Genomic DNA, 21,378 nt, shown 5'->3' on the forward strand with positions numbered 1-21,378 from the left:
GTGCAAGTTAATCAAGTTTTAAAGTTTGTCCAAGTTATGAAGTTACTCAAATTATTAAGTCAGTCACACATATATCCACAGTGCTTTTCGAGGAGAATACTGAAGAGCTGCACTTCCTGCAGGGGTACATGTACTAGGACTGACGTCAGATTAAAATCTGATCCGTCTCCAACTGCTATCAAGAGTACACTATACCCATTGGTCCTGAGTCCATCTGTCTACACTAAGGAAAACGAAATTATCAGGTAAGTAATTTCTCCATTTTGCATGGGGGGGGGGGGGTGCTAGCCTGTATGCACAATTTTTATTTTAATTTTTTTTTTGTGCAGCAAAATTTGCACACAACTGCTAATTTTAAACTGTGAGCTCTGCTGAACACACTTTATTACATCCGCTCCCAAAGTTGTGGTTCAGATCAAGACTGGTTTTGAACGTTTTTTCCTTCCTAAAACTTGTTTTAAACAATTACAATGACTATTGCTAAAGGTGCAGTCTCATTTTTAGTGATCTGGCCCTGGACAGCAACTAATTATAATAATCTAATCACAAGGAATCTTGCTTAAACGTGATATTGTATCAGTTTTATGTAAAGGTGGCGTTTTATTTTAATTTTGGTATGATTTGTTTGATTAAAACTGTTTATTAATCCATCAACAAGAGAAAATGAGGAACCTGCCTTTCGGAGGTATTATGCCTGATATACCAATTTTTTTAGTTGTTCGTGTGTTGTTGCCTCTTCACCAAGTTTAATTTGGGTAACTAAGCTGGGGGAGAGGGAGATAATCTTTGTTCTTTTAAATTACAAAACAAGAGAAAATCCATAGCGGTCACATATTTTGAATATTGTTAAGCGCTGTGCCATTCTTTATGACACTTATATATCCAGGGATACAAGAACACAGATTTTGTAGCAAGCATAATTTTTTATTTAAGTATTTTTAATATAAGTAATTTTTATTTAAGTAATTTTAATATAAGTATTCTTGGGAGATGCTGATGCCATTTCTCTGACAAACAGTCCACCGGCATCTCCTCGTATATATGAATTGATTCTTCTTCTTTTATACAATATAGTACTGGGTTAGAAAATTCTAGAGTGCGTGATGACCCAGAGGATAATTTACATAGGTTGTCATGTCAACAGCATGATGTGATTATCCCTAAACTGCCCTGATTACTACTCCCAGGTGGAGCCCATTTACCATCACTTTTTAGGTAGTCTTTTGTTCTGTTAGAATCTTGCTGGTCAGGACACTTAACACATCTGAGGCTGTGTTTATTGATACCCATGAGAGAGAGTGCCTCTGTAGTGTCAGTATAGCCTGAAGCTCCAACCGCTGCCTTCTGTTTTGTGACCCTATAATTAGGCATCACTGTATGGCACCAGCTTGGACTGCCTGTCCAGGTGTCCTGGGAATTGCTGCAGGTCAGGCTCAGCAAGTCACTTGGAGTTCACATAGGCTAAGACAGCAGAGGATTCTGGGGCAGCTGCCCTCTCCTTGTTGGTTCAGGCTTAGGCACACTTATCAATATGCACAGTAGAAAACGTAACCGTATCCTGTATGCTATGTCTGGAGAATTAGCCTAGTGGTTAAATTAGCAGGCTGAGTAATAGGGAAGCCGAGGTTCAAATCTTGTTGCCTCAGGTAAAAACTGAGAGTAGGATGTAATAAAATGTGCCAGGCTGAGCACATACATTTTCTACTGTTTGCATGCACACTTCTGTGTGACGTGCACACAAATAGGAGTAAAAATGTACCCACTAATTAGCATACTTCCGTTTAAATCATGCACAATAAAGCTCTGGAATTTGTTGCCAGAGGATGTGGTTAGTGCAGTTAGTGTAGCTAAGTTCAAAAAAGGTTTGGACAAGTTCTTGGAGGAGAAGTCCATTAATGGCTGTTAATCAGTTTTACTTAGGGAATAGCCACTGCTATTAATTGCATCAGTAGCATGGGATCTTCTTAGTGTTTGGTTACTTGCCAGGTTCTTGTGGCCTGGTTTGGCCTCTGTTGGAAACAGGATGCTGGGCTTGATGGACCCTTGGACTGACCCAGCATGGCAATTTCTTATGTTCTCTGATGAAGGCATTAGCTATTACTTCCTTAACACAAGGGAGGTCTATTTAAATCCCTGAAGACTTAACCCATGTCGTCTTGATGCAGAAAATTTAATGAGTGGAATAAAGTTAATCTCATTTCTGGGGCTAGTATTAATCTATGGTCCTGGACCTGGGGTTACCAGTTGCAACAGTCTACCCTAGAGACCAGAAACCATGCCCCTAGATCCAGGAACTCAAGTTGAGACTATTATGCTGGCACTACAATATAAACCAGCGGTTCCCAAACTTGTCCTAGAGGACCCCCAGCAAGTTAGGCTTCTGGATATTTGAAATAAATATGCAAGAGACAAATTTTCATGTAGTGGAGATAGATTTGCATGCACTAACTCATGCATGTTCATTGTGGATATCTGGTAAATCAGACTGCCGGGGGGGATCCCACAAGACAGGTTTGGGAACCACTGCTGTAGGATAACAGTAGTCCTACCCCAGAAATGTGAGTTAACTCCTGATGTTTCCTACAGTTGTGTTTTAGCAAAATAAATGCTTCATTCTGGCAGCTTAAGAAAGATCTTATATTGTAGACAAAATATTGGAATATTCCAGGAGAGTGCGAGATTGCCAGCAAGGCAATTTAGAAGCAGTGTTGGAGAGCATTGGATTTAACCTATTGTGTAAACAATATACCGTACACACCAGTGAGCTAGTTAATTTTCATAAGTGTCAACCAATTAGGTAAATAACAAAACATCCTCTTAATAGGATGGTATTATATTTTATCCCATATAAATTGAGCTGGGGTTCTTGTAAGTCATATGATTTCTTGTAAATTGAGTCCAGACGGCAGGAACAAAACTTAAAAGTAAACTCAACATACTTCTTGACTTTTGGTCTACATTCTAGTATTTCAGCATATTTTGGTATGTCGGCAATTTTGATAGCTTCATAAATCTGAGCAGTGTAATTTCACAATGCAGTAATCCAGGGGGTATCCATAGTGCCGGGTTCATGGGGCCCATGCTTAGAGTGCAAACATTGGTGCCCACAAGTCTCAGCTGCATATCTGAGGGTGGCAGCAGTAGCAATGGCGATCAGCAACAGGGACAGATTGACCTATCAGGGTTTCGGGCATTCCCTGGTGGGCCAATGTAGTCAAGCATGTGGCTAGTTTTGGTCGCGCACACACACCTAGCCAGTCAAGTTTTCAGCATATCCATAATGAATATGCATAATAAGATTTGCATATGCTACCTCAGTTATATGCAGATGTATCTCATGCAAATTAATTGTGGATATGAATGGGGTTGAGAACCCCTGTGTGCTGGCTCAGTAAGAAACTCCCAGGTTTCCCTCTTCCAGACAGCTAACTTTCCTTCCCAATCAGTCTTCAAGCAAAGATCTTTTAAGTTTAAAATTATTTATTGCACAGATAATTTTCCATTACTTACAATTGTTGCTTCCAAACATATGTGCCCCAGGCAGAGATCTTTGTAGCTGGAGATAGGCAGGAGAATGGAGTTTCTTGGGATGCAGGGTGAGAAGACAAGGGGGTTCTGAAGCTGATTTAATCTTTAGAATTAAAGCGGTAGGAAGAAGTGTAAAAAAGTTAATTGTATCACAGAGGTTGCAGGCACTTCTAGCTTTGAGGCAGCATGCTTGAGACTGACTAACAGTCTCTTGGAGAGCGATTACAGGAAACGTCCCCACAAGCTGGGGCTAGAGGGTGAGATATAGTGGTAGCGAGCCTAGGATCCATGTAACACAGGGGGGGGGGGGGGAGCATGAAGGGCAGTCCCTTGAGCCAATAAGGCACTTAAGAAGACTCAAGCTAGATTGAGAGGGCATACAGGCCCCTCCCAAGTGAGAGAAAGCAAAGGATGAAGGGAACTTCTCTTAAGGGCAAAGGCAAGGCTTGCAGGTTTTTATCGTGGGTTACAAAAGGGTGTTTCCATTAAGCACAGTATATACAGACACAAACATGTACCCACTGCTGGGGACAGAACACCCTGCCTTAGCTTGTAAGCCCTCTGGGGCCAGGGAGATGCATTCATGTACAGAAGGTAACTAATCTTGAGCTACCAATGAAAAGGTATGAGCTAAACCTGAAAAAAAAATGTTTTGCTACCTGCTTAGTCTCTGCATATTTAGAAGTAGCTGATTAAATTCATAGTTGTACCCAGTAGGAATATTCTGCATTCCTTAGTATTGTAGCCTAATTGCTTTCAGTTAGATTACAGGGCCTCCTTTTGGGTGGCAAGGAGAGGATTTTTCTCAAAAGAAAACCCCGATTCTGAGTTACAGCTGGCCAAACCTACTATGAATCTCTAAACATGAATGGTTTGCGGTGAACATGGTGATATTTGTGTAAGTGTGGCAATAATACCATACAGTGACTGCGCTGGCATCATATGGGTTTCGTTTTGTAAGCCTGATCATGTTCCTTGTGTTTGGCATCTTGTTACCTGGAACTGAAGTTATCATATTGGCTTATGAATTAAAACTGAGAGTCAGCATCTGTAAAAAAAAAAAAAAAAAATGTCATTGGATTAACTCATCAGCAGTTTGTCATTTTGTTTCACGCTCTTCCAGCAGAGAAAGTTCAAAGCGTGGTACAATTACTGATGCTGCAGTACAGGCAGTGAATGTGTTAGTTGACTGAGGATGGATGTCTGCGAGGAGAAAAGAATGGCGTTTTCATTCTATGGTTTCCGACTGCCCTAGTCAGACATTCAGATGTTGGCTTACTGATGAGTTAATCATGATCTTCCCTTCATGTGCCTGGATAATTGCAATTTGTTAGGAACTGATTGTGGAAGCTATTCAGCTGCATCTGCTTTCTTTTTGTTTTCACTTTTTTTTTTTTTTTAAATTCAAAACTTAATAGTAGCTGAGTGGAAGCACCTCTGGCCGCTTTCCTTCGTTAAGTACCTAGAGCAAGAGAAATGGCGCCTGAATGAAAGTGATTTTTGCGCCTTTTGCAGAAATGGTGCTAAACTGGCTGCAGCTCTGGGATGCCTGTCCTCCAGACACAAGCATACACTCCCTGATCTGCCGTATGACTATGGAGCCCTGCAGCCTCACATTAGTGCGGAGATCATGCAGTTACATCACAGCAAGCACCATGCTGCTTACGTCAACAACTTGAACGTTGCACAGGACAAATATGCAGAAGCACTGGCTAAAGGTAGGAAACCAGAGAATGCTTTCAGGTATTGCTAAGATATTTTGGATTTTTTAACAAGTTGACTAGGAAACATCCTTGCCAAAGACATTGTAGTAATTCTAAAACTGAACGTCTACAGGAAGAGATTCCTGTCCATGGTGACTTGTTAGTGAATTTGCTGATATTTGTGCTTTTTAACCCCATCATTGTTCAAAAAACGTTATAGCATGTGTTACCAAAAAGGGGCATGTTTATGGAAATAATACCTATGTGGTGCAGTAACTTACTAGTGTGCACTACGATAATCCCTATTTTTCACACCCGAGAGAGAGACTATCTACAAGACCCTCATAGTAGTTATTTATATCTCTCTAGCAGTGCCACCTGATAGGTCGAGGTGAGGTGTTACTGGTGGTTTAGGGGCCACTTTCACATGTAGAGTGAGACGTACGACCAGCACAGTACGCCTTGGTGAAGATTTGACATCATTTGGAGTGAGGAAAATCTCACAAAGATGAAATTTTGTACTGTGTTCTCTCACCCTAGCTTGATGGCACCATCAACCATCACTAACCCCTCACCTATCAGGTGGCCCTCCTAGAGAGAGATAAGGAGGTGCACACAGTGAGGCCCTCCCCAGAGTCTTTCGCTCTCTTTTGCCTCAAGCCCAGAAATGGCCAAAATGCAATTCCAAAAATTTATCGTGAATTGTGCTATAGCCATTTTGGACATATTGCACAGCTTAACACCAGGGAAAAAGGTGTAGTTATCTCTGGCGTTAAAAACATCTGATAGCATAACGCATGCTATCACACTGCACGATATGGCCCCTGATCCCGCCCCCTCAAATTTGCATTCATGCTATGCGTTACTGTACTTTTCGCATGCATTATGGCATTATCGTGTGCATTAATGCCAGAACGCATTTTGATAAATGAGCCTATAAGTCCATTATAGTAAATAATCTGTTATACATGGTAGTTGGAAAAAGGTACTGAAAGTATTTGCTAAGATGTATTGGCTCTGCCAGTATAGCTAATGAATATTATTTATGGATATGGTGTAAAGTATAAAGACTCTGGACCGATTTTTTTTTTTTTTTTAAAGCGCGTTAAGTGCTATTTAGCCAGATAAGCAGGACTTATGTGGCAAGTAGTGGCCATCAAATTTGCACAGACATTCGGCCGCCACATAGCCATATAAGTCCCTTTTATATGGCTAAAAGTTACATGCACAAAAAATAGACGTGTACTGGGCAGAGTGAGTTAGCTGCATAAGTATATGTGTAAGTTTAGATGGCACCATAGAGCAGGTCTAAACTTAGGCAGGTAGATTATATAGGGCATGTTCAGAAAAAAAACTCAAGACGTGGCTGTTTCAACAAGCTTCACTGTGCCACCGAATATACATCGTAACTTAGCCAGGTAAGTTCTAATTGGCTAAGTTCCTTTCTTAGCATCCAGACAAGTGCCTGAGCTCAGCCCATCCCGGCCGAGTACAGAGTTGGTCTTCCAGCTGTGGGGGAGAGGGCATAGACCTTCACCTGCTTGCCTTTTTTTTTTTTTTTTTTACACATACAGCTAATCTCACGGTGGCAGAAACCAGCTATGTGACCAAGGCACTCATCTGAGGAAGGGATCCAAAGATATCACCTCAGGAAACTCAACTGTGGGAAGGACCATAATGCATCACCACAAGGGAGCAGGGCAATAAAATTGTTCACCTTCTAACGCAGTCCCCAGTAGGGAGGTGCACGTCCACTATCTGCTGGAGACTGATAATACTGGTGGGCAGATGTCAGTGCAGGGGTATATGTATTGTGACATCAGCTTTGATTAGTCTCCATTTGCTGGTAGAGGTGCGTAACCCACTGATGTGGATCCACTTGTCTGGATGCTAAGATAGGAACTTAGCCAATTATATATATATATACACACAGCCAGCCTGATAATTTCCTTTTCTTTAATGGCTGCTGGATGGTGGTGCTGTTGTCCTCCTGAGTGGCTATGTTTCTTGGGATTATTGGTAATTATTTATTTAGTACTTTTCTATACCGACAATCATGATACAGATCATATCAAATCGGTTTACATGGAACAAGGGGTAATAACGTTAACATAAATATAAAGGAAGGTAGAAAGTTACAATATAACAGGGGTTTTTGAACTGGGGAGAAGAGGAGCCAGTGGCAGAAGGTAACTCAGAACTAAAACAATAACAAATCATTTATAATATCTGTAATTGAGTGTATTGAATAGGTGTCATTGGAGTGTGGATATAGCTGGGATGGGTTTTAGATTAAGGGAAGGCTTGTTGAAACAGCCACGTCTTGAGTTTTTTTCTGAACATGAATAAGCAGGGTTCTTGTCTGAGGTCAGGGGGCATAGCATTCCAGATGGTTGGTCCCGCTGTCAAGAAGGCTCGTTCTCTGGTGGCTGAATGACAAGTTGATTTGGCTGGGGGGGTGGGGGGGTTGTAGAGATCCCCTGTAGGCTTCTCTGATAGGTCTTGAAGAGGTGTGGAGTGTGAGTGGGCATTGGAGATCGATTGGGATCCGATTGTAAATGGTTTTGTGAATGATGGTGAGAGCCTTGGGTAAGATTCTAAAGCTTACAGGAAGCCAGTGCAGATTTTTGAGGATAGGTGTGATGTGGTCTCTTCTGTTGGAATTTAAGATTCTGGCTGCTGAGTTTTGAAGCATCTGAAGTGGTTTGATGGAGGAGGCGGGAAGACCTAGTAGAATAGAATTGCAATAGTCTAACTTGGAAAATATAATGGCCTGGAGGACAGTTCTGAAGTCATGGAAGTACAGAAGGGGTTTGAGTCTTAGTTTGTAGAAGCAGTCCTTGGTTGTGTTATTGATGAATTTCTCTAGATTTAGCTGATTATCTATTATAACTCCGAGATCTCTTGCTTGGCTGACCAGTGTGTTGGTGTGGGTCAATTGAAGGTTATCGTTGTGGCTGGGAGATATAAGGAGCAATTCCATCTTAGACGAGTTGAACAAGGTTTAGGCTAGTGAGGAGGAGGTTGATATCTTGGATGCAGTTGTCCCAAAACTTAAGTGTTTTTGTGAGGGATTCGGTTATCGGGATCAGGATTTGTACGTCGTCGGCGTAGAGATAGTGTTTGAGTTTTAGTTTCGTAAGCAGCTGGCAGAGGGGAAGAAGATAGATATTGAAGAGGGTGGGTGACAGGGAGGAGCCCTGAGGTACTCCTCAAGTGGAGTTGATGCATGGGGATTCTTTATTATTGATTTTGACTTTGTGAGGAAGGAATCGAACCATCTGAAAGCTGTTCCTGTTATCCCGATGTCTGAGAGTCGTTTTAGGAGAATGGGGTGGTTCACAGTGTCAAATGCAGCCAAGAAGTCAAGAAGTACTAGTAGGAAGGAGTATCCTGTGTCCAGGCCCATGGTGAGGTGGTCTGTGAGGGAAATGAGGAGGATTTCAGTGCTTAATGATTTGCGGAATCCATATTGCATAGAGTGGAGAATGTTATGGTCTTCCAGGTAGTCTGATAGTTGGGTATTGACTAGTTTTTCCATAATCTTAGCAACAAAAGGCAGATTGGAGATGGAACGGAAATTGTTGGGTTCCCTAGGTCTAGGTTTGGTTTCTTGAGAAGGGGTTTGAGAGTGGCGAGTTTTAGCACGTCGGGGAAGATTCCTTGTGATAGTGAGCAGTTTATGATGTCTGCCAGATGTTTGGAGATTGTGTCCGGCACCGATAGGAGTTGTTTAGTCGGGGTTTGGTCGAGGGGATGGTAAGAGGGTTTCATTTTCTTTATTAGGGATTCTATCTCTAGGGCAGATGTAGGTTCAAATGATTCAAGTGATGCTCCGGTGTTTGAGGGGGGAGACATGGAGATAGAGTAGTGGTAGAGTTGGGTGGGCAGGAGTGTTAATAGGTTGGATATTTTGCTCTGGAAGACGATTGCAAGTTCGTTTGCCTTGGATTGTGCTTGATCATCAGGGATGGACGAGGTGGTGGTTTTTGTGAGGTCCGATACATAGGAGAATAGGGCCTTGGTGTTGAAAACAAGGTCGTGGATTCTGTGAGCGTAAAAATCTTTTTGTTCAAAGAGTGGAGTTCCTGTAGAAGTGTAGGGCTGATTTGTAGGCATCTAGTGTGCTAGGGCAGGGGGTCTTACGCCATTTGTTCTCTTTCTGTCTGAGGTTTTATTTAAGTTTTCTGAGTTCATCGGAGAATCACGGTTGTTTCCTTTTGATGTCTGAGTTTTTTGGCTGCAAGAGGGCATAGTTTGTTCGCTACTGATACTGTGCCATGAGAGTAGAGCCGAGTTGGGGTTTGAGATATCTAGGTTGAGAAGTTCCTTGTCTAGGTGCTCACTGAGGACCTCAGGTGTGCATGATCTCCTGTAGTGAAATGTAGATTGAGGGGGGTGAGCTTTGGGATTTTTCTTCCTCGTGAGGGTAGTGGGGACTGGGATGGATTCAGGAGGGGTAGAATGTGAGAAGCCTGAGTTTATGAAAATCAGGTCTAGAGTATGACCAGCTAATATCACATCCAGTTCCTAGATTAGTGATATTACACTCCTTGTCTGAGCTCAGTGTTTTCCTGTTAACTGAGGGCTTGAATGGTTGTCTGCTAAAAGTTTTATGTTCATGTACTGAAGAGTTGTCCACAGTTGGATTTTGCAGAGAATACTGGTGGGCTGATGTTGGCGCAGGGGTATATATACCATGACTTCAGCTTTGCTCTGTCTCCATCTTCTGGTAGAGGTGCATAATCCACTGGTCATGGATAAGGTGGTTTTTTGTTTTTTGTTTTTTTTTAAACAAACAACAAAAAAAAGAGGTTATCAGGTAAGTAGTAATTTCTTCTTGTTTTTAAGACAAAGTGGATTAGCTACAATTTTCAGAAGGTCCACTGGAAAGCTCTCTGCTCTATATGCATGATGCAAAGAACTTGGTTTTTTATTTGTTCATTTACGAATAAATGTAGCATGTCCTGTCTTGATCCAGTTACATACTGAGGACTATACTAGTTTGAATTTATTTCTAGGTGATGTTACAGTTCAGGTAGCTCTTCAGCCTTCACTGAGGTTCAATGGAGGCGGCCACATCAATCACAGTATATTTTGGACAAACCTTTCCCCAACTGGAGGAGGAGAACCAAAAGGTTAGTGGTAGTGGTTTTGTTTTTGTTTTTTTGACAGGCTCTGATCTTTAAAATCATTGGAAGTGCTTTTCATAGCAAAAGTACCAAGTAGATTTTCTCTGTACCAGTTTGCCTGGTTTTTCAATATTGCTCCCTCTTCAGGTGTGTTTGCCTGTTGTTCTATTATATTAAAACTTTCCTTATTTTGCTCTGTTCCTTGGCTTCCGGCTCTATCAGAACAGCCTCTACTAGGGCTACAGTGCCATGTGCTTTTATCTCTAACTCCCCAGGAGCTTTGCCCATTGCTCAGCCATGGCAGGGGCCACAGACTGGGGGTGCTCTCTCTCACCTTGGCTTTCGTGCATCCAGAGTCTAGTCACCAATGGATGCCATTATGTGATAGCTGAGGCTCCCTTCCTTCAGGGATTGTGAATGAGGCCCGATTAATTATATCCAGGTCTCCTGCACAAGAATGGCATTTCCACCGGACTGCTCCTTAAGTTTGCACCTGTTAAAAGATCCCCCCACAGTAATTAGGGGGACCTGATTCTCTCTCTCTCTCTCTTACATTCTTTTACTACTGGGGTTAACTTTATATATAGTTTTGTTATATAGATGACATTTATGATATTGCATGGAACTAATATTGAATTAGAATTGCTTGATTCCTACATCAATCAGTGTGATAGTAATTTGCTTTTCTCTGGTAGTGTCAGTAAAACACATTTATCATTCTTGGACATGAAAGTAACTGTGGACAATTGGTAGTTTAATTATTGCACTTTTTAGAAAGCCTACCAATAGAAACGGTTTACTACATTTTAAGAGTTTTCACCTGAAAACTTGTCAGAGAAAATATTCCAAACGGGACAATTTTTTTGTTTGTACATCAGTAGCAGATTTCGATAAACATGCTGTTGGTTATCTGATGAATATTCGTCACTCATATAAGCGAGCACTTTACACAAATGGAAGTTAAAAAGTAAATCTCTAACAATCACGCAAGTCTCCTTCCTTAATATGTGTATTGCTAACTGGATGGCAAGTAGGCAAAGCAATCAATATTATTAAACTACGTTGGCACCTACTCGGTGGATTTCAACATTTGATTGATTTGCCTATTTTTTTTTTCATTCAAACGTCCCTGAAATAGAAGGGATATGTTAGTAATCACCGCAGGAGTATGTAGATTTGAATATTATCATATATCTGGTCATCAACCCTATACCCATTGTTCCATATGTCATTTATCATTAACCATTTCCCGTTTTGTGCATCCTGTTACTGACATCAGTGATTTTAAAATCTACTACATCTTGCGATTCCTTGGCGGTTATATATATATCATTACATGCCCATGTGCATTATTTTATGTAGGTAAAACAGAAGCTCTGCTGGTACACCATTGGATTGATTTAGGACATTCTGTGGAAGATTTGTGATTTTTCATGGTTCAGTGTGCTATGGTTTTTCAGGGTGGTGATATAAATAAATCTTTATTAAAATCAGAGCGGAGGAGAGAGCGCGAGGACGTAAGCCTTGTTAGCTCCAGGGTCCCACTCTCCTAACTGAGCTTCATCTCCCGCTTCTTTTTGTACTGTGACTGAAGTGAGCCCTGTTGATAGAGTACATCTCATGTGGATAGCCTTATGGCAGTCTTCTGCCGCTGCAAGCTCAGGATGGCGGCGAAATTGCAAAGGAAAGAGAAACTCCGGCCCAGGGTAAGCAAAATGGCTCCGGGTCGAGCGGCCCGCCATCTCCTGTGTCAGATGGTAGAGATGGGGCAGAATCGGCTTCACCGATCCTAAATGCAATGGATGCTAAGTTAGATAAAATCTGCTTCTGATTCGATGATTTACAGGCGACGTTAATAGATAACTCGCGCCGCATCACGGAAGAGGAATTGCAACTCTCTGGGGTGGATGAGAGAATACAGGCCATAGATCGGGAAGTGGCGACATTAAGTCTGAAGCGGCAAAGGCACTGGTCGATGATTTAGAGAAGTAACTTGCGTTTTATCGGCATCCCAGAGACACTTACTGATTGTGATTTGTGGGACGCCTTGGGAGAGTGGCTGCAAACCGAGCTTTCTCAGGAAGTGGTGCTGGAGAAGTGAGTGCTTTGAACGTGTGCACTGCCCGGGTCTGTGTAGGGGAACCTAGACCGGTGATAGCACAGTTTTTAGACTTTGAACGTGAAGTGCTGAAGCAATATCGGCAAAAAAAAAGATTGACCTATGAAGGGCATCCTGTGTTAATGTTTGCAATTACTCTGCCACAGTGGCTGCTAAGCGTAAAGCTTTTACTTCCATCTGCTCCAAATTGGTTCAGCAGCAGATACGCTTTGTATGCAGTTCCCTGCCAAGCTGTGTTACTTACAATAAATAATGTGCAGCAAGAGTTTGAAACTGCAGAGGCTTTTGGCGTTCCCACTTGAAAACAGCAGAGTCTTTGGAGCAACACTGAGAGAGCACAGACAGTGTGATTAGAGGATTGGAAGGTGGTGTTTGTGGTTAAGAGCAGTTTAAAGGTATTTCTTGCTGATTTTTGGCCCCCCCTGGTTAATATCATGGATATTCTAGTGGATGTTGGCATGTTTCCAGATAAAGAAGGGATGGGAACTTATCTCTTCTACTCCTGTGCCTCCACTCTTCTTCTACAGTTGTGCTGGGCAGTTTTATAGGTGCTCTGCATGTCTTAATTCTCTTGTTAGGCTGTTTCATGGCTTATCTACCTGTTGAGCAGGTGTCGTGCTTATGGGGAGTGGAGCCCCAAGACAGGTATTCCATGTCCCTCTCCAGCACATGTGGGCTGTAGGTTAGACCTCGCGGTATAACAGTACAGGTTGGAAAGGAGTGGGGAGGGATGGGCAAGGGGGTTGGGAAGGTAGAGTTTTGGGTAGGGGCACAGGTGGTTATATTAAGTGGAGGGCTGGGGCCTCTGACTGGCCTATGCATTATATCATTCGTAGATCATTTCCCCCTCCAATCCAATGACCCCATCCAGCACACATTACCATACCTGGAATGTGGGGGGAATTGCAAGCGTTAAAGCGGTGGAGAACATACGTTGCAATGCTTCAAGAAACAAGATTGGATGCAGTGGAACATGGGAAACTACGAAGACAATGGGTGGGGAAAAGTATCCTGTACTCAGATTAACTTGCGGGAGTGGAGATTTTAATAGCCCAAACTGTAGCTTTTCAGGACACTAAAACCCTTTCAGATAGTGAGGGAAGATACTTGGTGGTGGAAGGTCTTTTGAATGGGAAGCGTATTGTGCTCTGTAATATAATCCAAATAATTATGATCATTCTGTTTTTGTTGAAATAGCTAGGCTATTGTCCTATACATAAATCCCTGTAATCCTCTGCGGTCATTTTAATTGTGTGGCTAATAATTGCTTAGACCATTCTGGAGCGCTTGCGAATCCTGACACAACACTGGATAAAGGCATCAATAATTTGTGCTCCATTATGGATTTAGTTGATGCCTGGCGACTATTACATCCATTGGATATAGAATACGCACGTTTCCTGGGCACATAACTCACAGTCTTGGATAGATTATATGCTTGGGTCCTGTTTGGCTTTCTCGGGGGGTCTTAGATTAAAAGATTGGCCCCTTAGTTATCTCAGACCACGTGCCTGTATGGATGGACCTCCCCAAAGTGGCAGTTCCCCCCAGATCTTTATCAGGATGTTGTATTCAGAGACTATTTGGGGGGGGGGGGGGGGGGGGGGGAATGAGATTTTTTTTTTTTAATGACCAATGGGATGCATCAGGACGTGCCCACACTCTTGGAACACCACTAAAGCGGTATTATGGGGAGATATATCCTATGTGGCAGCGTGGAAAAAAAGCCACGTCGGGCAGGGTGTTAACCTTAGAAAAACAACTGTGCTCTGATAAGCCTAGGTATGATCGAGCCCCAGCTGCATCTCATACGGGAAATGTCTTGGCTACACAATCCGCTTTGAACATATTGCGATACAGAGGGCTAAGAAGGGAATTATCTACTATAAATACACATTTTACCAGCAAATCTTTGGCTAATCTGACAGTTGGACACAGACAAGATATGTGACTATGTTGCGGAGTACGTCGGGTGAGGTGGTTGAGTCAGGGGAGGATATTAGTCCTATCTTTAAAGATTACTACAACACCGGCCCCAGGTAATCTGCATAATATTCAAACACATTTGAAGACCAACCGTCTGCCACAAATTAATGCAGTGCAACTACAGTCCCTGAACCAGCCTATTCATTTGCAAGAGAGAACGCAGGGCACTGCAGAAGCCAATTTGCTGAGAACACCAGGTCCAAACGGATTTTCATCAGAATTTTATAAACTTCTTTCTTCCAGGGTAGGGGGGAAAGTTTAAAGAGTTGGTAGATCAGGGACATTTTCCATTGACACTCCCCTCCCCCCAAATTCGAGCTGCCATTATAGTGCTACCAAAGTGCTGCCTACCATCCAATCTCTTTGTTAGATTTTGACATTAAACTTTTGGCAAAAATATTGGCTGATCAGTTGGCCAAACTTATGCCTACTCTCATTGGGGAGGAGCAAGTTTGATTCGTGAAGGGCCACTACCCTATTAAAAATATACATAGGATAATTGTGTCCTTAGACACAATTATCCTATGACAATTGTCCTATGACAATTATCCTTAGACACAATTATCCAGGCGATTGAACACCAAAGATGACATCTGTCCAAAAATGGACAGATGTCATCTTTGGTGTTCGATCGCCTGGAATGCGATTGTGTTTCAAACATTAGGGCCAAATTTTCGTATCTACGCCGATTTTATAACATCCACGCGCATGTTATAAAATCCAGGGTCGGCGCACGCAAGGGGGGGGGTGCACACTTGTGCACCTTGCGCGCGCCGAGCCTTAGGGAAGCCCCGATGGCTTTTCCCGATCCCTCCGCTTCCCCTATCTAACCCGCCCCCACAGCCCTTCTTAAATTCCCCCCTACTTTTATTTTTTTATTTATGCCTGCCTCTGGGCAGGCGCAGATTGCGCGCGCTGGCCAAGTGCTGGAGCACGATGCCCCGGGACATACGCGTGTCCCGGGGTTGCGTGCATCGCCGGGCCTATGCAAAATAGGCTCGGTGCATGCAGGAGCGGGTTTAAAAGGATTACGCCCCTTAGAGTTTCGGGATAGAAAACTTTTTTTTTTTTTTTTTTTACAAGCCCTGAAACTATTAAATAACCCGCAGGCCTATGTATCAATGGTTGTAATTCAGATCCCATCTGTTTAAGTAGAGGGGTAAGGCAAGGCCGTCCATGTCCCTGTTTTATTGTAACTGCTATTTCTTCTTATATCACATGTTAATGTTCTAAGTTTTTCTCCTCTTGTCACACCCTGTTAATTGTAAACCGACATGATGCGACTCCCATCGCGAATGCCGGTATATAAAAAATTAAAATAAATAAATAAATAAAATTATCTCCCTTACTTTTTAATCTTGCACTGGAGTCCCTTCTCATGATTAGAAACAAGGATCCCCCTTGATGGGAAATGTAGATATGAGTTAAAAATAGTAGTCTTTGCTGGCGATATTCTGCTACATATCGCTGACCCCAAAACATCTTTGACTGCTGTGTTAAGACATGACTGCATATGGGGCAGTAGCAGGATTGAAATTAAACATAGACAAGTGTGTGAGGGACACCTGGGGAGATAATTTTCTAATGCACTGGATGCCAGATTCTATTACTTTAGGCATAATGCTACAGGTTGATCCGAGCAAGCTCTACAAGGTTAATTATCAGCGGCTACTAACCACTACAAAAGAGGTCTTTCATCATTGGCAAGATCTCCCATTATCTCTATTAGGTCGAGTGAATTGCTTTCAGATGAGTCTTACCAAAATGGCTCTACATGTTTCAGATGCTGCCTGGTTTCTTAACAAATCGAGACTATTGTAACCTTGAAAAACTGCTGCACAAATATCTTTGGAAGAATGCGAAGCCCAGATTGGCCCTGATTAAATTGATGATGCGTGATAGAGGGGGTCTTGGTTTAGCAGACGTAAGCTTATATAATGTAGCCTATGTTCTTAGACATGTAGCTGACTGGCTACTGGGTACGCAATTCTCTACCCCTACGCAAATGGAGCAAGGAAAGCTTTTTCCCTGCATAATTCTTCTACATCATCCCACCGTTCTTTGCGATAGTGCTTTGAAACAGGTTTCTATTGACTCCTCTTGTCTGGGCATGGAAATATCTTTGACAATTGCCCCAGTTAAACAGCTACACTACATAATTGTTGCCCATAGTGGGGAATGGTCACTTCTTGCTCGGCTCCATCAGTCCCATTTTTGCAATTTGGAAATCCTTGGGTTTGAAAACCATTTCCCAGTTTCTTACTGGAAAGGGGATGATTAAGACCTTCCCGGTGTTGGTGGAGAAATTTAATTTAGATCGAAACCATTATTATGTTTTCTTAGAGGTTAAGCATTATATTACATCCGTTGGAATACGGAACTGGGCTTCTTATAATAGGGAATACTTGTCAGATTTTTTTTTTTTGATGTAGAGGACCCAGTCAGACACACAATCGTTTTATCTATCGTTTTTTTGATGAATAGGAAATAAGCAATGGACTGTGCGCAGCTATGCCAGAACTGGAGCAGTGAATTGGAACATAAGAAATTATGTTCTAGCATCCAGGATTCGCTTTAAGGCACTCATACACAAAGCCATCCACAATCCAAATATGCTCTGGTTTACTGACGCTTTACAGTTTCGCTCCACCACGAGACCTACCAGAACACCCTATCTTGCAACCTTACACACCCCTTCCCCCAAACTCTGTCTTCTTACTTCCACCAAAGAACGGTCTCTATCCTTAGCAGGACCTACACTTTGGACCTCTATGCCCACCAACTTGCGCCAAGAAACATGTCCAAAATAAATTCAGACAAAATCTTAAAACCTGGCTGTTCATGCAGGCTTACACCTGACACCTTCCTCCCCCCTGGCATTTTTCAAATTCAACAGTTGTCTTACCCCCTTCTCAGCATTTCAATTCTCACCCTGCAATAACCTTACCTGCCACTTATTCACTTTACTTCCAATGTAATCCCCGGCAACTCTGCTTCCCATACCTTCTACATATTATCTTTACTTCCAACTTACCCCGTTGGCAGTTTCCCTTCCCATATCAGCCCCCTAGTTTAACTACTACACTTAATATATCTCTGCTTCTATTGTAATTTTGTTTTATTGATTGTACATATTGCCGTTTAATATTTGTACATAATAGTTTCTCTCCTTCAATGATTGTACATAAATTTCATTCTTTAATGCTATCTATATCCTATTCCCCCTCATTCAATGATAGATTTACAGATTGAAATTTATGTACAATCTATACCCTAATTTTCCCCTTCCCCCTCCACTCCCCCAGTTTTAATATCAGTTACACTGTAAAGCCCTGTTGGCTGCATTATTGTTTTATGGAAACCGATGTGATGTTTCTAACTAATGTCTGTATATAAAAATGTTAAATACATAAATTGCCATGCTGGGTCAGACCAAGGGGCCATCAAGCCCAGCATCTTGTTTCCAACAGAGGCCAAACCAGGCCACAAGAACCTGGCAATTACCCAAACACTAAGAAGATCCCATGCTACTGATGCAATTAATAGCAGTGGCTATTCCCTAAGTAAAATTGATTAATAGCCGTTAATGGACTTCTCCTCCAAGAACTTGTCCAATCCTTTTTTGAACCCAGCTACACTAACTGCATTAACCCCATCCTATCCTTTTTCTAACAGCCTAGTTCCACTTTCCCTGTTATAATGTAACTTTTTGCTTTCATTGTTAACTGGTTCCCCCTAGTTTATTGTAAACCGGTACGATAAGACCTGGTCTTGAGCATCGGTATATTGAAAGAATTTAAATAAATAAATAAATACCCGGCTGCTCAATGCAAACTTGCCTATTTTTGGAAACCGCTATGTGCTCTATTGATTTTAGATATAGATAGCACTTAGAACAGGTATGTAGGTTGAATAATCTAACTGCTTTAAAAAGGCATAGGATGCACAAATTTGAACAGATGTGGGAAGCATATGTAACATAGAAAAAGAAGTCTCAGAACCGTCGTTATCCCTAGCTCCTATCAGTTATTCTGTTTTACCTTTGCCATTTTTTGGATGGCTCTGGTATTGACACCAAAATACTTAATGTCTTTGGACTGTATTTTCCTTTTAACCCTTCTACTGATCAGGCTGATAATCTGTGTAAGATTGTGCTTTACACTTAATTATATTTTATAGCTTTTATAGCTTTTTCTGTTGCTTCGCTCTGAATGAGTGGGGGGAGATGGGGACCTTTTGGGGTGGGGAAAGGAGGGGATGTTTGTGGTTTAGAGTTCTTCAAAGCTATATGTACCACCTATTATTGAGCTTGCATTATAGGATTGTACCGGTTTGAAGTTTTATTTGAATTGTACTTTTGTGGCATTGGTTGTAAGCTTGAAAATGTCACAATAAAACTGTTAATTGAAAAATAAGGCAAATAGAATATCTGGAATGATCCCAAAAGTAATGGAAAATAAACCGAAAATATATTACCTCTGGATTGAGCCATTCTGTGCAGTTCTAGTTGCTGCATCTCAAAGATATACGGTATTGCAGAACTAGGAAAGGTGCAGAGGAGGGTGACAAAAATGATAAAGGAGATTTGAAATATTCCTATGCAGGCTAGGGCTCTTTAGTTTGAAAAAGAGATGGCTGAGAGGGGCATGATAAAAGTTGATAAAATCATGAATGGGATGGAATAAATAGGAAAGGACAGTTTTTACCCTTTCAAATAGTACTAAAACAAGGGGTCGTGTCATGGAGCAGAGTCAAAACAAATTGTAGAAAATATTTTCCCTCTGCACACAGTCAAGCTGTGGAATCTGTTGCCAGAGGATGTGGTCAAGGCGACTAGCATAGCTTGGACAAATTCCTGGAAGTCCATAACATGTGATTAGCCAGGTAGAGTAAATAAAGCGGTTTCTATCCCCGGGAGTGAGTAACAGGAATTAGATCTATGTTACTGGAACTACCAGGTAATTGCAACCTGGATTGGCCACAGTCCGAGACAAGATGCTGAGCGTGATGGACCTTGGTCTTATCCAGCATGGCAGTTCTTATGTATGGGAACTTCAGTACGTTTTCTTTTGGTTGTCTCAATATACTATTCATTATGTAGTGCAGTTTCACACTGCTAGTGCAGCAATATGAGAAGTCTAATGCAATTACATTAGCTTGGCGTTATAAGATTGGAAAATGGCAGAGGAAGCTCTTCAGGATGCCAGCTACTGTTGATATCATGCTTGCAGCTAAATCTCCACATCTGTTGGGAAAGGGAGTTATTGGTGGTACTGTTCAGTTTTGCACATAAGTTGGTTACGAAAGCCATTTCTAAGTTTGAATATTTGTTTACATTTACATAGGGGCACTTTTGGAGGCTATCAAGCGTGACTTTGGCTCCTTTGAGAAGTTCAAGGAGAAGATGACTGCAATAACAGTTGGGGTCCAAGGCTCAGGCTGGGGGTGGCTTGGCTATAATAAGGATGCCGATCACTTACAACTTGCTGCTTGTTCCAACCAGGATCCACTACAAGGGTCAACAGGTAAGAGGAGGATCTTATTGGAGCTAGGTGAGTGCACCAAGAACGCCGACTGCCACTCAATATAATGGAGTTTAGTAGAAATGCATTACACTTTAAAACTGAGTGCGGAGCATTTCTAGTATCAACCTCATCTACTCTGCTATTTAAGATTTTGCATCTTTGAAACAATGAACACCACTATAAATTTTGCAGTTGTGAACAAGTGCGTTACAATGCAGTCTTTCAGAAGACTGAGCTCTTATCAGCTTTTGACCAACTTCCTTCTGCCTTCTCCTTTTTAAAAATGCTCGGCTTCGTGTAAATACCTGTGTTCAGGAACGTGTGACAAGGGATAATATGGCTTGGTACTATTTGTAACCAGCAGTTCTGCCCACGATCCTCTTCAGATTGCAGCAAATGAGTCTGAAAACTGAGTAGCTTTGATTGTGAGCCAGAGAAGACAATCCAAATAAGTTATAGCAAACCTTTTTTTAAGTAGGGTATACGTTGTAAAACTACTTAGGAGCAGGTTAATATCACCCAAATCTGAATATGCGGCACTGAGCGGTGGATGAGGAGTGGATGGATTTTCATTCTGTTCTATATATTTAAAAAAACAAAACAAAAACTTCCAAAATAGGTTGAAACCTTACTAATTCAACCCCATTTGTGTTACCACGTGTCCAGTATGCATGTGCAGTCCTGAGAATAAATATCCAGATCTGTATAGGAGGTATGTATTCGTTGTAGTTAACATATTTACTTTTTTCTTTTTCTTTTCTCTTTCTCAATGCTTTTCCCCTTTCAGGTCTCATCCCCTTGCTGGGAATCGACGTATGGGAACACGCGTATTACCTCCAGTACAAGAATGTTAGACCCGACTATTTAAAAGCTGTTTGGAATGTGATAAACTGGGAAAATGTTGCTGAGAGGTTTAAGGCTTGCAAAAAGTAAAATGGAGCATTTGGAGTATTGCAAGAGTAGCACTACTAGGAAGCCCTTCATTTTGATTTGCTAGTGAGCTGTTCAGTACTGAATTTTCACTGCTACAATTTTATAAAGCAGAAAAAATGTTTAGACAGACCTTTTGCACTAATTAAAAAAAAGCTATCTGTATCCTACTTATGCTTTGTTATAAGTGTTCAAAACCATTCAATCGCATCAAAATAAAGATGTAATGCTTTGTGAAATGAGATTTTTCCTGTGGCTTTCTTCCTCCGGTATCAAAGTTCTTGTTGGATGGCCTCATTACAGTTGACATTTTTAGTATTAAATCCACTTTAGCAAGCTTAATCGAAAGAATCCCCTAGGAGCTCTCCCATTCTCTCTCTGCAATGGGACTAGCTTTGCACTTGGTGGCACTTTGAAGGTTACAGTGTTTCAAGGGTGATGGCTTGGTGTAACTT

General features: G+C 41.7%; 1 protein-coding gene across 1 annotated transcript in view; it reads left to right on the forward strand.

Moving 5' to 3' along the window:
• SOD2 (superoxide dismutase 2) overlaps positions 1–21,167 on the forward strand; it is a 33,957-nt gene extending 12,790 nt beyond the window's left edge. The window contains exons 2-5 of the mRNA XM_029596691.1: positions 5,044–5,246; positions 10,253–10,369; positions 19,814–19,993; positions 20,781–21,167. Of these exons, the coding sequence (XP_029452551.1) occupies positions 5,044–5,246; positions 10,253–10,369; positions 19,814–19,993; positions 20,781–20,926 (646 nt within the window). The 3' untranslated portion in view covers positions 20,927–21,167. The remainder of the gene's footprint in view (positions 1–5,043; positions 5,247–10,252; positions 10,370–19,813; positions 19,994–20,780) is intronic.
• The last annotated feature ends 211 nt before the right edge of the window (positions 21,168–21,378 follow it).

The sequence above is a fragment of the Rhinatrema bivittatum genome, chromosome 3, assembly GCF_901001135.1.
Source record: "Rhinatrema bivittatum chromosome 3, aRhiBiv1.1, whole genome shotgun sequence".
In the NCBI taxonomy this organism is placed as follows: domain Eukaryota; kingdom Metazoa; phylum Chordata; class Amphibia; order Gymnophiona; family Rhinatrematidae; genus Rhinatrema; species Rhinatrema bivittatum.